The sequence below is a fragment of the Orcinus orca genome, chromosome 10 (assembly GCF_937001465.1).
Source record: "Orcinus orca chromosome 10, mOrcOrc1.1, whole genome shotgun sequence".
Lineage (NCBI taxonomy): Eukaryota > Metazoa > Chordata > Mammalia > Artiodactyla > Delphinidae > Orcinus > Orcinus orca.
This window is the reverse complement of record NC_064568.1, coordinates 20247792-20273209: the sequence shown is the minus strand read 5'-3', so window position 1 is coordinate 20273209 and position 25418 is coordinate 20247792. Positions and strand designations below refer to the sequence as shown.

At 40.0% G+C, this 25418-nt stretch overlaps 1 protein-coding gene across 1 annotated transcript; it reads right to left on the bottom strand.

The window, feature by feature from the left end:
• Positions 1-3129: 3129 nt before the first annotated feature.
• On the bottom strand, positions 3130-20990 carry MDFIC2 (MyoD family inhibitor domain containing 2). The gene is made up of 4 exons (XM_049715739.1): positions 20913-20990; positions 19760-19778; positions 18631-18852; positions 3130-6038 (listed from the first exon to the last, which is right to left on the bottom strand). The coding sequence occupies exons 1-4, from the start codon at positions 20988-20990 to the stop codon at positions 5779-5781; spliced, it is 579 nt and encodes a 192-aa protein (XP_049571696.1). The 3' UTR covers positions 3130-5778.
• Between the last annotated feature and the right edge of the window lie 4428 nt (positions 20991-25418).

Sequence of the window (25418 nt, the reverse complement as noted above, 5' to 3'; positions counted from 1 at the left end):
CTTCATAACCAGAGATGAATGGGGCACAGCTACTGGCATAAAGATTAAATTGCAATACATTCACTTTGCATTCACATAAAGATTAAATTGCAATACATTCATTTATTACTTATTGGGTACATATCTTAAAAGCATATAAAAAAAAGCATATTGAAGATGTTTCAGATTCTCATCATTGCACAGGATAACAGCTTGGAAAACATTTACTATCAGCGAATGGGTTTCTTTGAATAGTGTCGTATTTTTCTGATTGCTTTTGCTTTAGAAGTGAATACTTGAACTTTATTTTGATTTGGTCATTTTTCATATGGACAACTTTTAGGCTTAGTGATTAAAAGCATAAACTTTGGAATGAACAGACCTGGGTTCAAGCCTTGTGACAATTGCTTATTGGGCATGTTACTTAATTTCTTTAGGTCTCTGTTTTCCCTAGGAAAATAGGGATGCTAGTAGGACCTGTGTCATAGGGCTGCTGAGAGAATTGCGATAATGTATATAAAGCACTTAATCAAATATTTTCTTTTCTTTTTTTAAACATTTATTTATTTATTTTTAACAGTAGGTCCTTGTTGTTTATCTATTTTAAATATAGCAGTGTGTCAATCCCAAACTCCCAGTCTATCCTTCTTCCCTTCTCCCACCCCCAAATATTTTCTATTTGATATTTTTCTCATCCGTAAAATAAATAAGAATAACGTAGTAAAGGGAACACTTTCAGGCTCTCTGGTCTCCTCCTAACTATATACTAAGAGTGCATGGTGAAGTTCAGGTGTTAGTAGATGGTATTGCAGTCCAGGTTTAAGAAATGCCTCAGTTTCACCCTCCCACTCACCCTTTTTCCCTTACTGAATTTTGGCAGAGGGAGCTGTTGATCTAGAGATACAAGCACTACTCAAGGCAGGTCTTTCTAGCCAAGACTGAATCAGAAAATATGGTTTAGATGTGAAGGTGTAAGTGAAGGCCTCTGCTTACTACTTCTTGAATCAAGATAGCTCTTGGCTAAGGTGCTTCCTCAGTTGCCAACAGAGATGTGACATGACCAGTTTAGACCAAGACAGGAACCTTAGACAGGAGGGAAAATGAGAGTGTCCTGTTTTAGAGCTGATCTTTAAACCAGGTTCCCCGACCTAAATTACACCACCAGGTAAAATGTGGCCCAGTGAATGTCCTGGCTTCTGACCAAAGAGGTCAACAATCATTACTCTCTTGGAGTCAGGGAGGGAGCTGAAGGATCACCATTTCCCTGTATTCCTTCTCAAAATGTGGAGTCTGTTGAACTAGGGCCGCTAGACTTAGCAAATAGAAATATAGGACAACCACTTAAATTTGAATTTCAGATAAATGAGGAATCATTTCATAGTATAAGTATGTCACATGCAATGTTTGGGACATGCTTATACTGAAATATTTTTGTTATTTATCTGAAATTTAAAGTTAACTGTGCATCCTCTCTTTTACCTGGCAAGTCTGTTTCCAACAGTTTTTTTTTTTTTTTTTGCGGTACGCGGGCCTTTCACTGTTGTGGGCTCTCCCGTTGCGGAGCACAGGCTCTGGACACGCAGGCTCAGCGGCCATGGCTCACGGGCCTAGCCCTTCCGCAGCATGTGGGATCTTCCCGGACCGGGGCACGAACCTGTGTCCCCTGCATCGGCAGGCGGACTCTCAACCACTGCGCCACCAGGGAAGCCCCTCCAACAGTTTTTTTAAGGTCAGTTTGGTGATGGTTCATTGAGACTGATAGAAAGGCTCGCAGAGCTCTTTGGGGAGGTTATCCTGTGTGTTGTAGGATGTTAATTAGCATTCCTAGCTTCTAATCACTAAAGGCTAATCACATCCTTCCTCTTTCCATTGTGACAACCAAATATGTCTCCAGACATTGCCAAATGATTGCCAAATCACCCCTAATTGAGAACCACTGCTTTAGAGATAGTGGCAAAAGCGAGGCTGTGAAGCATATCAAGATGGTAGACCTGGATAAAGGTGGTACTTTCATCCAATCAAGATGGTAGGCCAGAAGGAGGCACTTTTATCCAATGCTGATACATGTCCTGTCCCTTCCTCCGTTTTCATCGCTCCCCACATTCTGGACTTCTTCACAGTAATGTAAGGAGCTGTCTAGACATATGTAGAGGAGCTCACTAATACAGTTTTGGTCCAGTGTTGATTATGATCACTGGAAAATTATGCTTTATTCACTCTGCCTTTCTAAACGGCTCACGTGAGGCTCTATATGGCAACTCTTCAGGTTTTAACTCAGATATACTTTTCAGAGAACACCCAACAAACTATTAAACCAAATACTTAAATTTTATAATTTTATCACAGGTCATCAGTTTGTGTACCCTTGGTGAACTTAGCATTTGATGGGCAAAATTCTTATAGTCAAAGTGCCTCTCTTAAGTGTATGTGTTATTCTTTTGCTTCATTTTGTAGAGGGAGAAATTTAGAGGCATTGGATAATGAATTCTGTCCTTCAAACGTTTCCAGCTTCACATTTATCCTTGAAAAAATGCTGATATGCCTTCATGTGATGTCTCCTATTTGTAAAGCTTCCCTGACTATGTTGTCTTACTTCTTTGGAAAAAATGGAAGCGACTTTTGCTTTATTAACTTCGATTGTCCAGCATTGATAATTAATTTTGTAGGCCTATCAGCTTATGTAGTGGGAAAATTTCATCAGCAAGTTAAATGTAACTTCTTTTTTTCATGGCTTTCCATATTTTGTAGGCTTTTAGAGAAGCAATGGTTTTATAAAAATCCATTGAGCAAAGCAAAGACAATGTACTTGTCTGGTTATATTGCTGTGGGAAAAAAATTTCTCTTCTGGAATCCTTATAAAGGTTGTATGTTCTCAGATCTCTCTTATCTAGTGTGCTTCCTTAAATCAGAATATTCTTTTCCCTTAAAAGCCCACCTTAAAGAACAACATTATCTTTATTTGTGATCACCGGCCTTCATCATTGCAGAGAAAAAAACCTGAGCCTTCTCAGATTCTGATATTTGTATTTAATCAATAACCACATTCCTTTTTCATCTGTCTTACCTCTGCAATTGCATTTTCCCAGCTGCGTATATTTTATTGTGTAAGAATTCAATTGAAAGAGCCATTCATGTTTGCAAAAAGGATGATGTTTTATTATTGGTGATAAAGAAAAGAAATTGCACACTTTGTATAACCGATCCTTTCTGTTAGAGCATGGAGCATGGTGAATTCTGAAAGTGAGGAATAAGTTAACAAACCGTGGTAAGAGAGGCCACAGAAAGATCTTGTAGTATTCTGACCACAGTATAAAATAAGACCTGACAATTCTTTCCTTTTTTTTTTTTTTGCGGTACGCGGGCCTCTCACTGTTGTGGCCTCTCCCGTTGCGGAGCACAGGCTCCGGACACGCAGGCTCAGCGGCCATGGCTCACGGGCCCAGCCGCTCCGTGGCATGTGAGATCTTCCCGGAACGGGGCACGAACCCGGGTCCCCTGCATTAGCAGGTGGACTCTCAACCACTGCGACACCAGGGAAGCCCAAGACCTGACAATTCTTAACGTCTCTAATTGACAGGCGTTCAATTCACATTCGAAATGGACCATCTTTGCCCAATTTGAGGGTATGTAGACTAGAAAGAATAAGGGGATGATGGTCAAAATAAATAACATCGATATGACATGGCCTGATCAATGACACCAGGTACCATATTATTGGGACAGGATCCCAGAAACCCCCTGCAGGTCCAGGTGTTCTTCCTTGAGTGGCTGGATCGGGGGGAGGTGGGTGGGTGCTTGGAGAGGGGCCAGGTGGCAGGGGGTACAGGGAGAAGCCCTAAGGAGGTTCACGGTAGCAACTGTTTATGAGCCAGTCTAGTAGTAGTTTAATATTTGAACAGTTGGAGTAGCTGTACCACTGTGTAAAGCTGGACTAAGAAGTGGAGAATCCTGGGGTGGTACAGTGTCATTAGAAAATTAGACCACCGGTTTGATTTCCCAACACTGCTATTAAATCACTGTATGGTCTTGGATAAGTCAACTCTTGGGGTCCTCTATTTTCTCTTACGAAAAATGAAAATACTGGGTAAGAACAGCTCTAAGTCCCCTTCCTAAGGGTTTATAGTTTTCCCTCATAAAGATCTACAAGTTCTATGCATAGAGAATAGAGTTGTCTCTGAGCTTCCGAAAAGCACTGAGACCAAAGTGTTTCATAAGGGGTGGGCAGTCACATGCTCTGTACTTCGTGGAAAACATGATAGTCAAACAGGGATGAAGCCTGCATTAACCATGGATGCTCTGTGCTATCAGGAACAAGACAAGAGCAGTTCAGTGCCTTTTGATGGGAAGCTTAAAAATATTTTCAAAAGATTAAGAGTTTTCAGCGTTTTGAGGAAATTACTGCAGAGTAGAAGAATGTGCTAGTTGACTACAGAAACAAAACAAGTGTAGCTTTTGTTCAAAATTACCTAAGCCAGGCAAAGACAGGTATTTTGGAATTTGTTGTTGTTGTTTGCCTAAATCATAAAAAGTTCCCTCAACTCTCCATTTTACTTTCGTGTTCTTTGTCCGGTTATTGATATAGTGTGCTTTTTTATATTCAGTGAAGATGTCCATGGGAATATTTAAGCACATGTTTGTGAGCAACGCCATGCCTACAGAAAGTAAAGAAAATTCCAAAGTAACTTCAACCTGCACAAATTGTTTTAATTCGTTGGAGTTGGAAGTCACTTTCTACGTTTATATCACATCTTTAAAAAAATTTTTGTACGTGTGAGGAAGTGCTCAACATAATTATGAATCACTTGAATTATCAGAAAAAGAAAAAAAAATATGGTTTGTGAAGCACGTGCTGTATTAGGAAACTTAGTGCTGCATAAGTGCCTGCACATGTATTTCTTTCAGGTGCCTACACAACTCATCGTTCAGTAAAATGAAATGGTTCTGTTTTAATATCCTGCTGCTTATTGTACCTGACAAACAGGAATGAGGAAAATGGCAAATTGATGATCTGGGGTCATTTTCTTGAAACTTGCACGTAATTCCCATTTCTACTCATTAGAATAAAGAAAAGCCTTTCTGTAACAAATTAAGAACATGCATAACCTGTTATGACATAGTCATAGACATAATAATAATACGGTCTAGAATTACAGCACTCTCTCGAAGTACATCATATTCAAAATTCACTGGATATGTCTTGGAGACATCTGTAGTAATTATAGGAACATGGTTTCTAATTCATTTAATTCCCTTTCTACCTAAACTGAACATATAAGTGAATTTTAAGAGACTGTACAAATAAATTTTTAATTACAAAATGATGTTATGCAATGCATTATTAATAATAACCAACAATGCATAATGTTTATACATGAGTCCGTTAGAAGGACAAGCTAATGTATGTCAGTTCTAAAAGAATGTGCTAATTTGTCCTGAATTTGTGAATGAAGTTGAATCCATGATGCAAGCCAGTGAGTGCAATAACAGAATGGCTTCACATGCTGTTTTACAGTTAAGAAACATCTTGTACCTATGGCATTTAAGAGGTATTTAAGATTTGTTCATCACATGTGATCAAGATCTGATTTTTCAGTGAGCCATGCGGTTGGGAAATTTGGAATAAGGCCATTGAGTTGACAATACTGGCTTTTTCCCAGACAGGTGCAGAATAAAATGGTCTGGAGCATCCAAGAAATGCATACAGTCCTTACATTTCAGCGCATAGAAATCACAGTCTCATTGTAATGGAGTTTCCCCCGGGGGCCAAAGGGTCTGCCGGGATGTGGTTCCTTTGTCGTGCTAGTGGTAACAGATTTCTGAAATCTCCATGGCCAGCTCCAGACACTCACTGGTCTCCTGGCAAGATTCAAAAAGGCTGCAGTCTATGTCACAGTTGCAGTTGCAGTCATTCCGGGAGTGGCTTTCATCTGAGGTGTGGCGATACCTGTGAGAGGGGCAGCACAAACTGGTACACACCGTTTCACACGTATCCGGGAGCATCAGGAGACAATCCAAAAACTGGCAAAACAGACAGGTGAGGATGAGGGAGGCACAGTCCTCTGTTTAAAGAAGAAGAAAGACAATTATAGGTGGCCCCTCTGGGGGCGCATATGAAGAGGAGGCATGTGCAGTGGTGTGCTTGATAACTTTATAGCCCGCTCTTAATTATTTATCCGTATTAGGGGCGATGTACACCAGTTATCCTCTCAAGCTCCCCCTCCCCCATCCACTCTACTTAATTAATTGCTTCATTAACTTCCTGAGCATTTCCTATTGATTCCACGTAATCTGGTTATTTAAAGTGCTGTCACTTTTCTAAACTCCTTTATTTACGTTGCCTGCAGAGGTGCTGGGAAGCCGCACAATTAGCTGCCTATCTGGAAACCTTGCAGTGGTCTGAAAAACAGTCCTCCCCAAGTGCAGGGAGCTTGCAGCAGCAATTAGATCTGGGGACAATGAGCGATCATACACATTTCTGGCTTCTCGTCACAAGGCTTTCTTATTTGTTTGATGTGGACTCCAGTAAATCTGTAACACCCATATTCAAATGTGAGTGAAAAGCACATTTCAAAACCTAACATAAATGACTCTTTAAATAATCATAGTTGTTTCAGGTTGTCTTTTATTTTTAATCCCTGTCTTCTTTTTCCTCCATTTATGTAAAGCCTTGATTTTATATCAACTTAAATGAAATATGTCATCGTGTACACCTAAAATGGTATAAATCTTATCAATCCTCTTTAAGAAAATTGGTTTAAAAATTTACTATGCAGACTTGTAAAAGTGTGAAAAGTATCTCTAAGGCATTGAAGGTAATTGGTAATTCTAGCCAAACAGCTGTGATGGGTTATAGATTATTGTATTTTTTGTTTCCATAAAGGGAATTAGTTAGAAGATGTAGCAGTTCTCTTGTTAAAATTATAACTTCTTAACATCTTCCTTCCTTCCTCCCTCCCTCCCTTCCTTCCTTTCTTTTTTTTAACATCTTTATTGGAGTATAATTGCTTTACATTGTGGTGTTAGTTTCTGCTTTAGAACAAAGTGAATCAGCTATACATATACATATATCCCCATATCCCCTCCCTTTTTCGTCTCCCTCCCACCCTCCCTATCCCACCCCTCTAGGTGGTCACAAAGCACCGAGCTGATCTCCCTGTGCCATGTGTCTACTTCCCACTAGCTATCGATTTTACATTTGGTAGTGTATACATGTCCATGCCACTCTCTCACTTCGTCCCAGCTTACCCTTCCCCCTCCCTGTGTCCTCAAATCCATTCTGTACATCTGTGTCTTTATTCCTCTCCTGCCCCTAGGTTCTTCAGGACTATTTTTTTTTCCTTTTAGATTCCATATATATGTGTTACCATACAGTATTTGTTTTTCTCCTTCTGACTTACTTCACTCTGTATGACAGATTCTAGGTCCATCCACCTAACTACAAATAACTCAATTTGGTTTCTTTTTACAGCTAAGTAATATTCCATTGTATATATGTGCCATATCTTCTTTATCCATTCATCTGTCGATGGACACTTAGGTTGCTTCCACGTCCTGTCTATTGTAAATAGCGCTGCAATGAACATTGTGGTACGTGACGCTTTTTTTTTTTTTTTTTTCCCCCGGTATGCGGGCCTCTCACTGTTGTGGCCTCTTCCGTTGCGGAGCACAGGCTCCGGACGCACAGGCTCAGCGGCCATGGCTCACAGGCTTAGCCGCTCCGCGGCATGTGGGATCTTCCCGGACCGGGGCACGAACCCGTGTCCCCTGCATCGGCAGGTGGACTCTCAACCACTGCGCCACCAGGGAAGCCCACGTGACGCTTTTTGAATTACGGTTTCCTCAGGGTATATGCCCAATAGTGGGATTGCTGGGTCGTATGGTAATTCTATTTTTAGTTTTTTAGGGAGCCTCCATACTCTTCTCCATAGTGGCTGCGCCAATTTACATTCCACCAACAGTGCAAGAGGGTTCCCTTTCCTCCACACCCTCTTCAGCATTTATCGTTTGTAGACCTTTCGACGATGGCCATTCTGACTGGTGTGAGGTGATACCTCATTGTAGTTTAGATTTGCATTTCTCTAATGATTAGTAATGTTGCGCATCCTTTCATGTGTTTGTTGGCAATCTGTATATCTTCTTTGGAGAAATGTCTATTTAGGTCTTCTGCCCATTTCTGGATTGGGCTGTTTGTTTTTATGATATTGAGCTGTATGAGCTGCTTGTATATTTTGGAGATTAATCCTTTGTCAGTTGCTTCATTTGCAAATATTTTCTCCCATACTGAGGGTTGTCTTTTGGTCTTGTTTATAGTTTCCTTTGCTGTGCAAAAGCTTTGAAGTTTCATTAGGTCCCATTTGTTTATTTTTGTTTTTATTTCCATTTCTCTAGGAGGTGGGTCAAAAAGGATCTTGCTGTGATTAATGTCATAGAGTGTTCTGCTTATGCTTTCCTCTAGGAATTTGATAGTGTCTGGCCTTACATTTAGGTCGTTAATCCATTTTGAGTTTATTTTTGTGTATGGTGTTAGGGAGTTTTCTAATTTCATTTTTTTACATGTGGCTGTCCAGTTTTTCCAGCACCACTTATTGAAGACGCTGTCTTGTATATTCTTGCCTCCTTTATCAAAGATAAGGTGACCGGGCTTCCCTGGTGGCGCAGTGGTTGAGAGTCCGCCTGCCGATGCAGGGGACGTGGGTTCATGGCCCAGTCCGGGAAGATCCCACATGCCATGGAGTGGCTGGGCCCATGAGCTATGGCCGCTGAGCCTGCGCGTCTGGAGCCTGTGCTCTGCAATGGGAGAGGCCACAGCAGTGAAAGGCTTGCGTACCGCAAAAAAAAAAAAAATAAAAAATAAAGATAAGGTGACCATAGGTGTGTGGGTTTCTCTCTGGGCTTTCTATCCTGTTGCATTGATCTATACTTCTGTTTTTGTGCCAGTAGCATACTGTCTTGATTCCTGTAGCTTTCTAGTATAGTCTGAAGTCAGGGAGTCTGATTCCTCCAGCTCCATTTTTCTTTCTCAAGATTGCTTTAGCTATTAGAGGCCTTTTGTGTTTCCATACAAATTGTGAAATTTTTTGTTCTAGTTCTGTGAAAAATGCCATTGGTAGTTTGATAGGGATTGCATTGAATCTGTAGATTGCTTTGGGTAGTATAGTCATTTTCACAATGTTGATTCTTCCAATCCAAGAACATGGTGTATCTCTCCATTTGTATCATCTTTAATTTCTTTCATCAGTGTCTTATAATTTTCTGCATACAGGTCTTTTGTCTCCTTAGGTAGGTTTATTCCTAGGTATTTTATTCTTTTTGTTGCAGTGGTAAATGCGAGTGTTTCCTTAATTTCTCTTTCTGATTTTTCATCATAAGTGTATAGGAATGCAAGAGATTTTTGTGCATTAATTTTGTATCCTGCTACTTTACCAGGTTCATTGATTAGCTCTAGTAGTTTTCTGGTAGCATCTTTAGGATTCTCTCTATATGGTATCACGTCATCTGCAAAAAGTGACACTTTTACTACTTCTTTTCTGATTTGGATTCCTTTTATTTCCTTTTCTTCTCTGATTGCTGTGGCTAAAACTTCCAAAACTATGTTGAATAACAGTGGTGAGATTGGGCAAACTTGTCTTGTTCCTGATCTTAGTGGAAATGGTTTCAGTTTATCACCATTGAGAACGATGTTGGCTGTGGGTTTGTCATATATGGCCTTTATTATTATGTTGAGGTAAGTTCCCTCTATGCCTACTTTCTGGAGAGTTTTTATCATAAGTGGGTGTTGAAGTTTGTCAGAAGCTTTTTCTGCATCTGTTGAGACGATCCTATGGTTTTTCTCCTTCAGTTTGTTAATATGGTGTATCACATTGATTGATTTGCATTTACTGAAGAATCCTTGCATTCTGGGATAAACCCCACTTGATCATGGTGTTTGATCCTTTTAATGTGCTGCTGGATTCTGTTTGCTAGTTTCTGTTTCCTTCCTTTCTTTTTCTTTCTTTTTCCTTCCTTCCCTTCCTCCCTCCCTCCCTCCTTTCTTTCTCTCCCTCCCTCCCTCCCTCCCTCCCTTCCTTCCTTCCTTCCTTCCTTGCTTCCTTCCTTCCTTTCTTCCTTTTTTTTAGTTAAGAAAGTCTCAACAACATGTGAGGGTTTTGAAAAAGGGTAGGTAAGTGTCATGTGATACAGCATCTAATTAATTAAAATCAGCATCCTGAAGACTTGATGGTTGAAAGTAACATTCTAGCATGAATTGGAGAAAAATTCATTCCTCCTGATGGGCTTATCAATCAATTAACATTAGACTTTTTGTAATCTATTTTTCCCCCATTAAGAATGTTAATAACCTTTGGTTTTCAGACTTCAGTTGACTGTAACTGTACAAGCCTGCAGGAGAGATTTCGCTCTTTGCCTCACCTGTCAGAGCGATCTAAGTGTTCCTAGAGCTCCCTTCATTGAATTCAAACAATGTTTTCCAGAAAACTTTTTTCTTTTCTTATTCATATACTTCTTAGTGTTTAAGAGAAGGGAGAGCATGGAAACTTGCTCTGAAAGGGAACAAATATTTTAAAGAAAACCATTCTTATTTCTTTTAAAAACATCTATATAGGTCTAAAGTGAGTTCTGCATATAGGTAAACAGAAATCTCCCTTCATCCCTGTGTTCCTTCCCCTCCCCCTGCCTCTCACCGTCCATTTCTTTCTTCCGCATAAGACAGTGGTAAAGAACCACACCATGACTTTTATGACCACTTGAATTGCCATATATTGTTGCAGGTGCTGTGGCCATTACTCAATATTTGTAGTTTAGGTGGACTATTCCATAGTATGTCTGTGGTGTGTGTACTCATCTCTTTGCCAGACTGGGAGTATTTTTGTTCACTCAGAGCCAGTTTCTAGCATGTGGCCAACTCACCCGTAACTCATAAGTCACTATAAATCTCCCGCAGAAATTCAGGAGTGAGTGAGTGCCGTACATAGACGCTATTCTGCATATGCATTTCTGAAGAGGGCGTGTTGGTGGTCAAAGATTTCAGGCATAAAACCTCGTCACATGTTTTGCAATTCCAAGACTGCTGCTATAGCAGCCCCTGGCAAAGAAGTTCTCAGAAGAAAATATTCCAAGCAAATGCTCCCTGATCTTTTAGGCTAGAGACTCAAGTCCATGACCATATACAAATGATTTTCCCTCTAGATCCTGTCTTTTGTAGGTGCGAGACTGAAAGTTTGGCTTGGAAGTAAGTCAGGTTGGGTGTAGGGTGTTCTGTGGGGATGGGAGCTGGTGTTTCCTATCAGAGTGTGAAAACCTGTTTGTAAAATGGCCTTATAATTTCCTGTGGGCGTATAACCGTTTGGTTCAAATCCTCTTGCCAACGTCTCCTCAAATTGGCAGACTCCAGAGGTCTCCACTTCTGATGTATACTATAGATTTTATTTATAAAAATATATATGTCGGCCTAATCCTTTGGTCAAGTTGGCATTTGTTTCCTTCCATCTCTCTATTTTGCACTTGAGAATAGAGCCCATTTTTTTCTGTTTATAAGTCAGTCCTTTTTATTTGGTTGTAAAGGGCAGAGCCTCTTGCCTAGAGAAACATGGCAACATTAATGAATTGAAAACAGATTTTTCCCCACTTTCAAGTGTGTTCCACACTGTTCCTAAAAGACATATTAAATAATTATACACGAGCAGGCAAACCTGTTTTGCATATGGCCAGTTTATGTTTGCACAAAGGTAGCGTAAGCAGTTCAGAGGAAAATTGAAAATGGCACTGTTTGAAAAGAGAGTTGGACTTTCCGTTCTCCTGAATGGGTATATTTTCCTTTGCCTGCAGTATTCCTTGGGACTTTCATGTTTAATAAACTTGATGTTCAGAGTCATAGCCTATGATTAGTTCTCCTCTCGGCCCATCCAAAACATCATCCCTGCATCCTGCTGCCTGCTTCCCATCTCTTCTGCTCTGTGCTCAGAACATCTCACACTTACCAAGGCCGCATTACATCATGGGTGTCCCTCTTTCCCGCATCCCACAAACCTGTCTCTTCCCTCGTTTTCTCTTGTGAATGGCTCCCGAACACGCAGATGAATTGGCACAAATCTGGGACTCATTCTTGTCATTTTCCCTTTCCTCATCATACCCTTCCCAGCCAGTTCTTTCCTGAGTTCTGCTGATTCTTTCTCAAATTCCTGTTTGAAACCCATCAGCCTCTATCCACCATCCTAGCTGTAGCCACCATCAGCCATCATCAGGTCAACAGAAACAGCCTCCTGTCCTGACACTGCTTCCACATGAGCCCACCTCAAATTCTTCAGCCCCTGTGATACTGTTAATCATTAATTAGAACATCTCACTCTCCCTTTAGAGTCAAGTCCTAAATCCTTGGCATAGCCTGCAAGCTCCTGTGTGATCAGGTTCCTGCCTATTTCTCTGCCTTCCAGTTCCAGTGTCCTCCTTACTCACTGCACTCCAGCCACACTGGTTAAATTTCAGCTCCTGGGATGCACCTAGCTCAGGGCCTTTGTACGTGCTCTGTCTCTGGCCTGTGTTGCACACTTTCCCCTCACAACTTTACCTAACTCGTACTCAACCTTTGGGTCTTTAGCTTAAAACACCTTCCCTGTAAATCACATCCTTGCAGAAACTCTCATAGCACCCTGCTTTGTTGTTTTCTTCATAGCACTGACCACAGGATAGTATACTAATTAGTTTATTGATTAGTTCCCCCCCTACTAAAACCTAAGTCACAAGAATGGCTTATCTCTTGTTGAATGAATGAATAAATGAACAATAAGAGATAAACAACATGGTCCCCACTTTTTAGATGTAAGGTAAGGCTTAGGGATTGTCACTGACTGTCCTAAAACTTTCACCTGTATGGTGGTGGAGCAAGGAATTAATCTAGCTCTGGATCCAAAATCTGTGCTCTCTCTCTCATTGTTAGATGTGTCAGCTGGTTCGTGGAAAGCAAATTTGCAGTCCTGTACACTTTACAAACATCTCACATGGGTCTTGAGATAACTCTCAATTGAGTACTACTACTGTTCTATAGATGAGGAAACTGTGACTCAGAGAATTTAAGAAATACAGGAAGTGGTGGGGCTGTCATGTGAACCTAGATTGTCTCCTCCAGAGCCCTTAACTCTGAAGCTGACCTGCCCTTCATAACACACACGCTTTCTTCTGTCACGTTCAAGCCTGGCACGAGATGCTCTAGGCCTCCTGGTGACCTGTTCTCCCTTCCATTCCCCTCTCACCCTACTCCCCTCTGTATTCACAAGACTGGGTAGGTGTGTTTTGCAGGTTCTGCCAGGTGGCTTCTGGCTAGCTCCAGCCAATAGGAGGCAGCTATAGGAAATGGGAGGGTGGGAGAAAGGAAAGCCTGGGGTATATCTCCTTCTTTCTCTCTGCTTTGTATCTTCCCTTTGGTTTTATCTTTTTCCGAATGCCCTTCTCTTTGTGACTTCTGCTAATGCCACTTACTAGTGGTCTGTCTAGTAATAGTTAGTTGCTAGTGGCCAATGAGCTAATGCCAGTAGTAGTGATTTACTAGTGCCCTAGAGAGACCAAGGGAGGAGGTGGCAGAGCTTTCCTGTTGTCGGTAATTTCCTCACGTAGCTTTTCACCTCTCCCTATACCTTTGTAACACATTTCCAAGTATTAAATTTCTTTTATTGGACTACCTGGCATCATGGCATAGGCTCTAGTTGCTGCTGTCATAGTACCCATCTCATTTCCTACTTCTTCCTTCGTTAAACCTGGATTAAAGGAGGTTTAAGATGTATCCAAGACCTGCAGGCCATTCAGCTGGAAGTGGTATTTGCCTTTGAGCAAGAAGCCATGATAAAAACCCTCTCTGAAGTTGGTTCCATTTCCTCTTTACACCGCTAGGGTACATTGAGGATGTGGAGGCTATAATATGCTAAGTGATATCCTCACGCCCCTGAAGGACTACTGCAGCTTCTAAAGGTGCTAAATGTTAACTGGATAGTGGCTACTTATATAGTGTTTGTCTTTCTCTGTCTGATTTACTTCACTAAGCAGAATATTCTCTAGGATAATCCACGCTGCTGCAAGTGGAAGTATTTCATTCTTTTTTACGGCTGAGTAGTATTCCCTTGTATATGTATACCACATCTTAATGTGGTTACCAAAGGGGTGATGGAAGGGGGCCACAAATTAGAGGTATGGGCTTCACAGATACAAACTACTATGTATAAAATAGATAAGCAACAAGAATATACTGTACAGCATAGAGAATTATACCCATTAACTTGTAATAACCTATAATGGGATATAATCTACAAAAATACTGAATCACTATGCCGTACACCTGAAAGTAACACAATATTGTAAATCAAGTATACTTCAATTTAAAAAAGAACAAAAAAGAGGGTAATAAAGAGAGGAAGAATCTGCCTCATAAGAATGGATCATGTTTAATCATGGTGGAAAAGGTAACAGTGCGAAGGAGTTTCCACTCATATACCTGAGGTCGGCCCCACGTTCACGGTCCTGTAATCCCTGAGTTTGTCTTTCCAGCTTTCAGTGTTCTTGCCACCATGATTCCCCAGGATCAGGAGGAGGGAGGAGCAAGAGGTAGCTGTAGCTGCCCTCTGCGGTCCCTGGCGCATTCCTCAACTCCAGAAACATGCTTCCTGCATCCTTGGGGATCATTTTCCAAAGTGGCAAGAACATGATTCTTCCAGAAGTGACCACAGATAAACAACAGTCTCCCTTCCTCTCCCCCCAAAACAAAGTAAGAAAAAAAAAGACAAGATACCCCCAGTATTCTCATACGTTAATGGTTAATGTGCTGTCCCTGAGAGAATTTGGCATAATAACAAGATTCATGACACCTGTCTCCAACTGATCACTAAAAGTTTTTGGTCAAAGAGTATCAAAATTGGGACTTCCCTGGTGGTGCAGTGATTAAGAATCCACCTGCCAATGCAGGGGACACGAGTTCGAGCCCTGGTCTGGGAAGATCCCACATGCCGCGGAGCAACTAAGCCCATGAGCCACAACTACTGAGCCTGCGCTCTAGAGCCCGTGAGCTGCAACTACTGAGCCCGCGTTCTGCAACTACTGAAGCCCGTGCACCTAGAGCCCATGCTCCGCAACAAGAGAAGCTGCCACAATGAGAAGCCCGCGCACCGCAAGGAAGAGTGGCCCCACTCTCCGCAACTAGAGAAAGCCCGCACGCAGCAACAAAGACCCAATGCAGCCAAATAAATAAATAAATAAACCAAAAAAGTATAAAAATTGGTTCCCACTCCCCCAACATTTAGTTCTTTAAAAAAATGTAATACAGAATGGGAATAAATAAAGTGTGACTGCCTTTCTCTAGCTGGGGTATCATTCCTGATGTTATCAATTTTAATAGCTACTTAAATATGTCAAGATCTATTTAAGTTCAGACAAGCACAACTAACATTCAAGTCAGTTCTTTAGAACTAGAATGACTAGATTTGGGTGATACTTAGTAAATTTTTGCTTATGTTTTTTTCTGAGCAAATGAACTGAAATAATTATAAAATTGAAACATTTTATAAGATGACACTATTGCATTTAATTGTATGAAATTTACAGTGTAGAAAATGTAATCATTTTATTCAGTAGTCCATGGTGTAATTAAGACTGTTCTTTTGAGGTATCTTGTATTTATGATTTTCCCCTTCCACCTGGATGAGACATCTCAAATTCAAAATTATACATCAATTAGGTTTATTCTCAAGATTCTTTTTAAGGAGCCTGTTTTCTCATATCATGTGTATCCCTGGTTTTATCATCCACGGGGATGCTTTTGCAATCTGAACATAGAAGCAGAAGCAGAGGCACAGATAGTGCTCTGTACTTGTTCCATTTTCTTCAGGAAAGGGACCACACAGGATGAGGCACAATTTAATAATAATGTCACAGCACATAGTGTGTGATGTGCAGTAAAGATCATTTTAAATTCCCATCAGAGTACACACCATGAACTGTGCTAATGGATGTAACACATTTTACAAAATCTGCGTGTGTGAGGCTTCTCCATCCTGTTTTAAGTGGGGCAATGTATATAAATAATAGATATTAGCAATTAAGCATCCATTCCTATGCACTCATTTATATATTTGAAAATAAATTAACCACAAACTACATAAAAGTGGATGCAATCTTCTCTTTTCCCTTCTGTTTCCCCTGCTGTTCCTGAAAGATATTTCTGTATTTATCTCAGTATGAACAGTGACCCCAGCTCTCAATTTCTGCATCCTTAAATTAATTACTATCAAAATTTTCCTAAAATGCAATGAGTCTGACTTAACTCTTTATTTCCTTGATGTTTGCTATCTAGGATAATGAGAGGTTCTTAGCACTATTTGTGGGCCCTAGTCTAGGTGTTTTACTCTGTTTTTTAACCAGGTACCAAAAACTCTTACCTCAGTGGGGGGATTTTTTTTTTTTTTTTTTTTGCAGTGTGAGAAATGAGGATGAGCTATTACCTGTGTTGTCAGCTTAATACTGGAATTTTCTGGGTCATAATAGCCTCTGTCCAGGGCCTAAGAAAACAGTCTAATTCAATGGTCTTCATGAATCTCCTTTGCCCTTTTGAAGAAAGAGTAGTTGGTTCTTTTCCTACATGAGGCTCCTGAGTATGTGTTGCCATTTTAATGGAGTAGTCATTTTGGTCTTCCCTGAGAATACAAGGGTTCAGGTATCATGCTAGCTGCATTGGTCCTTCTCATTCTGCCAAGATACCTGATAAGACAGATCAGAGTGGTTCCGGAGGGGCACTCTCCTGTATTGTGTGGATACATATAATGGTAATTCGTAATTCTGGGATCATTACAACCAAGGTCCATTACAAGTAAAAATCCATGCATCCCTTACATGATCTGATAAAATTCTCTATTGTCAAAATGTAGAGAACTCTCCTCTGTTGCCTGTTTTCTTTTTTTTTTTTTTTTTTTTTTTTTTTTGCGGTACGTGGGCCTCTCACTGTTGTGGCCTCTCCCGTTGCGGAGCACAGGCTCCGGACGCGCAGGCTCAGCGGCCATGGCTCACGGGCCCAGCCGCTCCGTGGCATGTGGTATCTTCCCGGACCGGGGCACAAACCCGTGTCCCCTGCATCGGCAGGCGGACTCTCAACCACTGCGCCACCAGGGAAGCCCTTGCCTGTTTTCTTGATTAGCATCAAGCTCTAACAAAACCAGAAACTTGGACATCATCTTGGACTTAAGGTCATACCTGGCAGCCTATTGGCCAAAGTTAGCTGAAGGCTGTGTATTGTTGGGAGTGTCTGGGGCTTCATAGAAGAAATAGAACTATTGCCAACACTTAAAAATTGGGAGATTTCCTGTAACACTCTAGTTCTGGCAGGTCTGAACCTCTTTTTCCTTCTGGCAACAATTAGCTGGAGCTGAGTAGAGGCAGTGTTCTTCTCCTTGCCACAGTCCTCACCCATCCCTGTCATACATCTGGAGGTACTTCCTTATTCGCACTGTCTCCTGGCAACTGCAGGCAATTGTGTCTTCTAGTCTAAAGCTTCCATGGCAATGTTTTCACGAGATCATATATAACGTGTGTTAGAAATCTCTCCCCTTACTTTTTAAAACCATAATCATAATAAAAGCAGAAGTCGAACATCTGTTCTGTGAGAGGTTGTCTACTGGATGTTTTACCCATGTTATTTCATTTGATCTTCAAAACACCCTATTGCGTGTTACTAGCTCCATTATATAACTGAGTCTGAGATTTAGAGATGGTAAAAAACTTAATCCAGTGTTCCAGTGAATAAATTTCAGAGCCAGGAATTAAACTGATGTGATTTCAAAGTTCCTGTTATGCAAAGTTTATTTCACTTTTTTATCTTATTTTAAAAAAGTAAATATGAATTTAAATATGGACCAGAAACTGTACCTTTTTATGTTTTCCTTTGAGAAACTTCAAGGTTTCTATAAATGCAAATGTCAATATGGAACATTACACAATTCCTGAATGGTTTATGTCTCCTATGAAGGTCAGTGCAAAGTTAACATGAGTAAAATTCCATATGTCTTGGTGTGGAGTCCATGACCTTGAACTTGACTGTGCTGATCATTTAGCATAAATTCAATTTGCAATTGGTTTTGCAAATGCAACATGCCTCTTATGTCATATATAGAGGTGGTTTGGTGTAGCTTTGCACTGATTCGAATGCCTAGGAGGTGATGTTACCTAGAGGAACCAACCCTTTTCCACAGGCTGCTGGTGTAAGCATCCTTGTATTTTGCTGCAGTCTATATTTATACTTTTCCAGCTTTGCAATGCTATTCCACCCTATCTTCTTCTCCTCTCAGCCTAGAGTCGCGGGTTGAATAGTCCCAGATGCAAGAAGAGAAAAAAATTGGCCATTTTTTAGTCTACTTCATAGCTCCATAGCAAGAATGATTTTACCTCACTCTAGCTATTTAAAACACTTTGCCTCAAACTCCCAGCTTTGAGAGCAAACAACCTGCCAAGCACCTCATAATTGCCAGGTGACCTTGACATGTGTCATTCATCAGAGTTTTCAAATTGAAGCCTTCCTGTTTAATATTCATGAAGACTTTTTTTTTTCTAACAGCATATATGATGGTTTTCCAGGGGCTGGGGTTTGGGGAGCTTTATTTAGAGATGGGTTGATTGTGAGAAACATACCATCAGTGTCTCTTGGATGAACTGAAGGATGAGTTTGGAGGTAGGAAAATTTCGTTTGGCATTCTTCAAGGGAGGTCAGTGATATGCTGGATTCTGACAGTTTTTTCTCACTGGGGGTTTCCTTGGCTGGTCCATCTGTGATTTTGAATTCGGATACTGAGTTTATAACGATGGTATTAATGGCTTTCTCGTCTGCCTGCTTTCCGTTTGTGAGTTGCGTATCTAGAGGAAAAAAGAACACACATACACAGACCCGCTTATAGTTGACGTGACCTCCCGATCCAAGAAGGGACGTTGGCAGAAAAATTCACATTCTAGGCTTTTATAAGATTAAAATCTTATTTAGAAGAATGAAGCATTATTGGACAGGATTATCTTGAATGAAAATATATGTAAGAATAAAAGTTCAGTAATTATAAAATCTTACCCATATTACAAGTTTCACCTATCACAGTAATTTGTACCACTTATTTCAGAAACACAGTGGTTTTTATAGTGATGGGTGGGGAGAATCAAGGCATTCATTCACTAGGATTAACAAAACCTCATAGAATATTGTCAGCTTATTGTCATAATGTTTTATGGATCTCAGAAGTAGTAGAAGTGTCTTAAATGCTGCTAAGTAATGTATGTGATCTCAATCAAGTTGTTTTATTTCTTTGTGTCTACAAACCTCAGTTTCCTGCCCTGTATAAGAAAAGTGGTCACACATAACCATCCTATAAGCCCATTTCTACATCTGCCCTTAAAGACTCTAACTTTGCCAGTCTTTTCTCTGCCTTGCCATTTGTTAGGTGTCTATGAAGTTGATAGTCTTTGTGGCTTTGGGGGTGTACTTCTTGGGAACAGGCTTTTGTTTCCATATAACCACCTGGCAGGGAACCTAGAGCAAAGTCCTTGACTGAGATTCTGGTTTGGAGAGACACAGAGAAGGCTGAAAAGACCTAGGTGCTTCGTGTATTTCAGAACTCCCATACTCATTTGCTGGTTCCCGCAGAATAATTGAGGGTCTGTTACGTAACAAGCACTGGTCTCGAAACTGGGGATTAAGTGCTGACTAAGACAGGCATGGTCCCTGGCTTTCAGAAACATCCAGACGGGGTAGTGATGCAGGCAGTGTATAACTTACCTACACCAATTAAATCATCCTAAGATGGAGAGAAGAGTTAACAGAAGGTATTCTCAAACCTGCATCCAGGATGACACCCAGGGACTTCTTCAGACCTAAACAAGCATCAGTCCTGGTGATTTGGCAGCACTATTGGGAGATAGTGAAGATGCCTTCTAGAGAATTGCCTTTTCCATCACTAGCGCAATGCCTGATTCAGTGATGCTCACAGAGTGACTGAAATCAATAAAGCAGTTGGCAACCTGGTTTAATTTTACTGTGCTTAGGTAGCTCTGTGCAAGAAATACATTCTTGCCAAGTCCGTTTTCATTGTCCTTCCAGAAATTGCTTCTTAGTTTGAGGTAGATGGAAATCTCTGCTTGATCCTGCCTCCTAGGACAGTGGTAGATGTGTCTACAGGGTAGAATCATCTAGGAAACCTTCTAAAAATTTGGAATTTTTTTAAAGCTCAGGCAATCCCTCCTCCCCCTCAACAGATTAGATCACATTTCCTGAGGGATTTTCAAAGCTCCCTGAGTGATTCCAACATGCAGAAAAATTTGGGAACCACTGACACAGGGGCCTTCTGCTTTTGAGAGTGGAGAAAGGAGAGGACAGCCACTGATACATACATCAGTGATTTTCAGAAGCTAATCACGAGGCAGTTGCTCTCCAAAGGCTCCTAACTGGCACGAGAGCTGACAGTATTGCACGCACAGTTGTCTTAGGCCATTTTTGTTGCTTTCTGAGCCTCCATACAGCTTTGGCTTTCAACAGTGTTTAATTTTTATTCCCTACCTCTTAGACTGCTAGCTTTAAATCTCTTGGTTGCAGAAATAGGGGTTCAGAAAAGCATCTATTGTTGATAGCAGTTAATGTAATATTGAATAGATAGAATTAGTTCAACAGATTGGGAAGCTCTCGGGTTCCTTTAACCCAAGAGAGATTCACCAAATTAATGGTATAGTGATGATAACGATGATGATGACGATGATGACAAAAATCATAGTTTATTTTTCTTGCTTGGATATCAAAGTGTCAAGTAACCAGCTATAATCACAAATAGTCACTCACATTATGCCTTCAGTACTTAGAGAAGCACTGATATTTGGGGCCAGGTAATTCTTTGTCACAGGGAGATTGTAGGATGTTTAGCAGCATCCCTGTCTTCTACCTGCTTGATGCCAGTAACACCAGCTGCCCTAGGACATGACAAACAAAAGGTCTGTGGATATTGCCACATTTCCTCCATGGGGCAAAACCACCAGTTTTGAATATCAAACCACTGCTTTATACACGCACGCACACACACACACACACACACACACACACACACAGCACACAGAATTGTATACCTTGTATGTCAAGTTCTGTGTTACCACTATGTACCTTATTTAATTTAAGCATCACAAAGACTCTAGGAGGTAATACTGGCAGCCTCCCAGGACAGATGGGAAATGTATAAATTGGTACCCCAAGTTAACAGATGAATGAGCGTAACCAAGGCTTAGTTTATTTAGATAAGTTCCCTGAGGCTTCCTTGTTAGTAAATGGTAGAGCTGGGATTTGAACCCAGGCCGTTTGGATTCCAAAAGCTTTGCTCTCGTCCCTGTCTCTTTATATTATTCAACATTTTCTCCAATTTGTTCTTAGCTTTTATCTCTGCTTCCTCACTATTGGGACTGCACATCAGCAAAACCCTCTTCACTCTCAATCCCGTGATGTGTCACCTACCTGCAATCAAGCCTTGCAAACAACGTTGCTTTACAGACATACCTAAGCAGTCTTTGCAAAGCTAAGACTACTTTCTTGCACACTTAGGGAATCCTGCCTCTTTAGTTACAGCTGCTGTATCCCGTACATCAAAGAGCATTTCAGGAAGAGTTGCTAGATAAGAAAACCTTGATGAGTATAGAGATTACAGCAGCTATTTACTACAGAATTAATTGACAATCAGCTCAAATTATCACACGTAGTCAGGCTGCATGTAATGTAAATTGCTTTTGCACAAAGTAATTCAGTAACAAAAAAAAAGTTGGATAGAGGTTACTGGAATATAAGAACATGCGGAGAATACAGTATACAGCCAAGTGGTATATGATTCTCTTTTTAATTTCTCGACACTTTTAAGTATAGCATTTTGAATCTAAGTGGTGTGCTACATTAAGCAACCATTTGGAGACACTGGGCTTGTACTGAGAGAATTTTATGGAGAAGTTAAACTGCCATTCATAAAGTTATTTTAATTCTATAATCTCTGTTTATATTTTTATTTTTTTTTCATTCCCCACTGGGAACTATCTGTTACTCATTAGAAAATCATCTGACAAACACACATTTCAGAACCCAGTCTGTTCAACCCAGAATTCTGACATCTGAAATGAGTCACAATTTTTGGGTGAATGTTACTGACATCTTCCATCTTTTATAGATGGAATGCTAACAGTAATTTCCCCAGATTCCTTCTTTTGTGGTGTTATTTGACTTTGTACCCAAAGTATTATAAAGTAGCATAAGCTAAAAGGAGAAACACATAAAAAGTGGTATCACATCTTCTGCAGAGAAAACTATTTTGGAATTAAATAAGGAACTCGTGAAACTAAATTTGGGATGTTATACATAGTTCTTGACATTAACTTAGAGAAAATAATTTTTTTCAACAGGAAAAAATCACCAAAATTAGGACAAAAATTAGAAGTTCAACTGTATTTCTTGGGAAAGAAAGTGTGTACTGAAAGTCAGGGAAATAGAAAATTTCTCTTTGGGCTAGAAGTAATTGCAGAAGCAATGGGCATAAACTTAAGTAACAGAGACGACAGACAGTAAATTAATTTTTTATTACCACTGAGCAAATGTTATTAATTTAATTCAATTAACATTTATTGAGTGCCCACATGCAATGGATGAATCAATGTGACAGGAGCTGTTAATTTATTTACTTTAAGTCATTAATGAAACATTTTAATGATTTTCATTTTTGCTCACTAAGTGTGACTTTAGAATTTTTGCATTGGTGCATCTTCTGAGTCTCTATATATATGAATTCAAATCATGAATAAGTAACATCTCTTCTCCCCCACCCCCACCCCCCCCCCCACCCCCCCCCTCCTCCCATCCTATTCTTGTTTTCCCCCTCCCTTCCCTTCCCATTTCTCTGTCTGGGTTTACTTCTTTGACCTTTCCTATCTTGATTATTGGTTTCTTTTTTCCCTCCCATTCCTTCAATGTAGTTTTTTCTCAAACTTTGTTCTCTTGGCTCCTTTCTTTGTTCCTTGGTCTTAAAGTCTGTATTCGTTCACACTCACAACTTATTTTCTTTGTGCACTTGGGCCCCAAATCTCTATGCAGTTAGCCAGCCAGCCACAAAAGCTATGTGTCTAGCTGTACTAGGTGCTTGGGAATTCAAAGACTAAGAGCAAATAGTCCTCAAGAGACCCAGAGTCATCACAAATTGCAGTCTCAAACTTGCAACTGACTATTGGATGTTTTATTTGAATTACTGGCCAAATCCTTACAATTACTGTGTCTCTTTCTATTGGCCCCTCATTCTCCTCCCCAAACTTGGTAATCCTGGATATCCCTGGAGAATTCACAGTTCGATTTCTTTTCATAGTATTGTCATTTTGCCAGTTTCATGAGCTTAAAAATATTCGATTTGCCCCATCTCTCCGTTCAATGACCTTCCAGTTTTTCTTTCTTATTCCTTCTAAATATCTCACAAGTCCATCTCTGTTTTTTCATTTGAAATACTACCACTCAGGTTTAATCTTCTGTGCCCTCAAATCTGGACTCCAAGGCATACCTCAGAGATACTGTTGGTTCTGTTGCAGATGGCCACAATAAAGGAAATACTGCGATAAAGCAAGTCACACGAATTTTTTGCTCTCCCAGTGCATATAAAAGTTCTGTTTACACTATAGTGTAGTCTACTAAGTGTGCAACAGCGTTACGTCTAAAAACACAAGGTACATACGTTACTTAAAAATGCTTCACTGCTGAAAAATGCTAACGGTCAGTGAGTTGTTGTCTTTTTGCCATAGTCATAGCAAAGATCATTGATCCCAGATCACCATGACAAATACAGTAATAATGAAAAAGTTGGAAATATTGTGAGAATTATCAAAATGTGGCACAGAGACATGAAGTGAGAAAATGCTGTTGGAAGAAATGACTCTGATAGACTTGTTTGATGCAGGGTTGCCACAAACCATCAAGTTATAAAAAACACAGTATCTGTGAAGCACTATACAGCAAAGCACAATGAAACAAGGTCAGCCTGTGTTTCAGTAATCATTGATCTCAACTATAATAACAACTCTCCTAAGAGAGTTACTCACTGTCATCAAAATGATGTCGTGAGCAGTACTCTTCTGGTCATATTACTCATGAAAAAGCAAAACGAAACAAAGCAGACGCACATCATGCATACACACAAGATGTCAGCAGCTCTTTCTTTCCCATTCTCTTATTCTCAGTTAACCTATCCATTTCTACCGACAAATTGCCTTTGACAAAAGTTGCTTGTTGTTAAGTTTTTCTTGTGAACGCTAAACTCCAGAAGCCTCTATGAAAATTATTAGATAAGTTGTTAAGGCAGGGTGATTTTAATTTTAATTCTGGACCAAAACGTTTAAGGTGAGTGTGTATTTCAAATGTTTGGACCATTTTTAAAGCTGTAGTGGTGAATTATATTTTCCTTTGGATTTAAACTATAGTCTAACTTAGAATTCAGTACTGTGATAATCCGTGGTTGAAATCAGATCAAAACAGACAAGTGACATTTCAAAGTGTAAGCTACTAAACCATTAATAAATAAGTATGGTTAGTAAGCTGACACGGTAGAGATAAAAAAAGTTCTTTCCTTTGTATGTAAAGTTTTTAAAGTTCACACAAATGTCAGAAATGATATTTTGTTGTTATTGTTAGACTATATGGACTTTCTTCTCCACAGCTTGGTAGGTAATGACACAATACACAAAGTAGAGAAAAGCATACAACATGATCACACATGATGAAAATTATTAGAACGAGCTAGGATCATTTTCTGTATGTATAGAGCATTATTTTTCTTACATTGAGTTAAATTTGAGATTTGATAGTATGGCTAAAGACAGAACAAAATGAGGACGATGAGGGTTCCCTAGTAGTCACAAAAGCATAATAAAAGGTAACTGATACTCAAAGAAGGTGTTTTTTTTTTTTTGAAAAAACCCACATTTTCTTTTTTGGAAACTGAGTGGGGTAATTTTCTCAAGGTGAGCGTTGAAGGTGGTTTTCTCAAGGTGAGCGTTGAAGGCCTCCTAAAATGTTCTCATCTTTTGAAATGAATGGCAGTAAGTAATTCATGGAGCACTCCTTTGTTATATCCTGTTAGTTAGACTGAACAAAAAATCTTGGGTTCATTACATCTATTTTTTGATGGGGGAGGGATAAATGAACTAAGAATATTATACTGGACCTTCTTTTTCTTTAATTTTTCAAATGCCAGCTCTGGTTAGATGTCTTTTAAAGACATTCAGGTTTTTAGTTTGTTTGTTTTGTTTTTTAAGACATTCAGGTTAAAGCAGCAGTTTTACATATCATTGTTTTGCTTTGTCTTCTGCAGCACTTCAACTGAAACTCTGCTTCAAAAAACATTAGGTAAAATGTCTATCAAGGGCCGTGACAAGAGGACATTTTA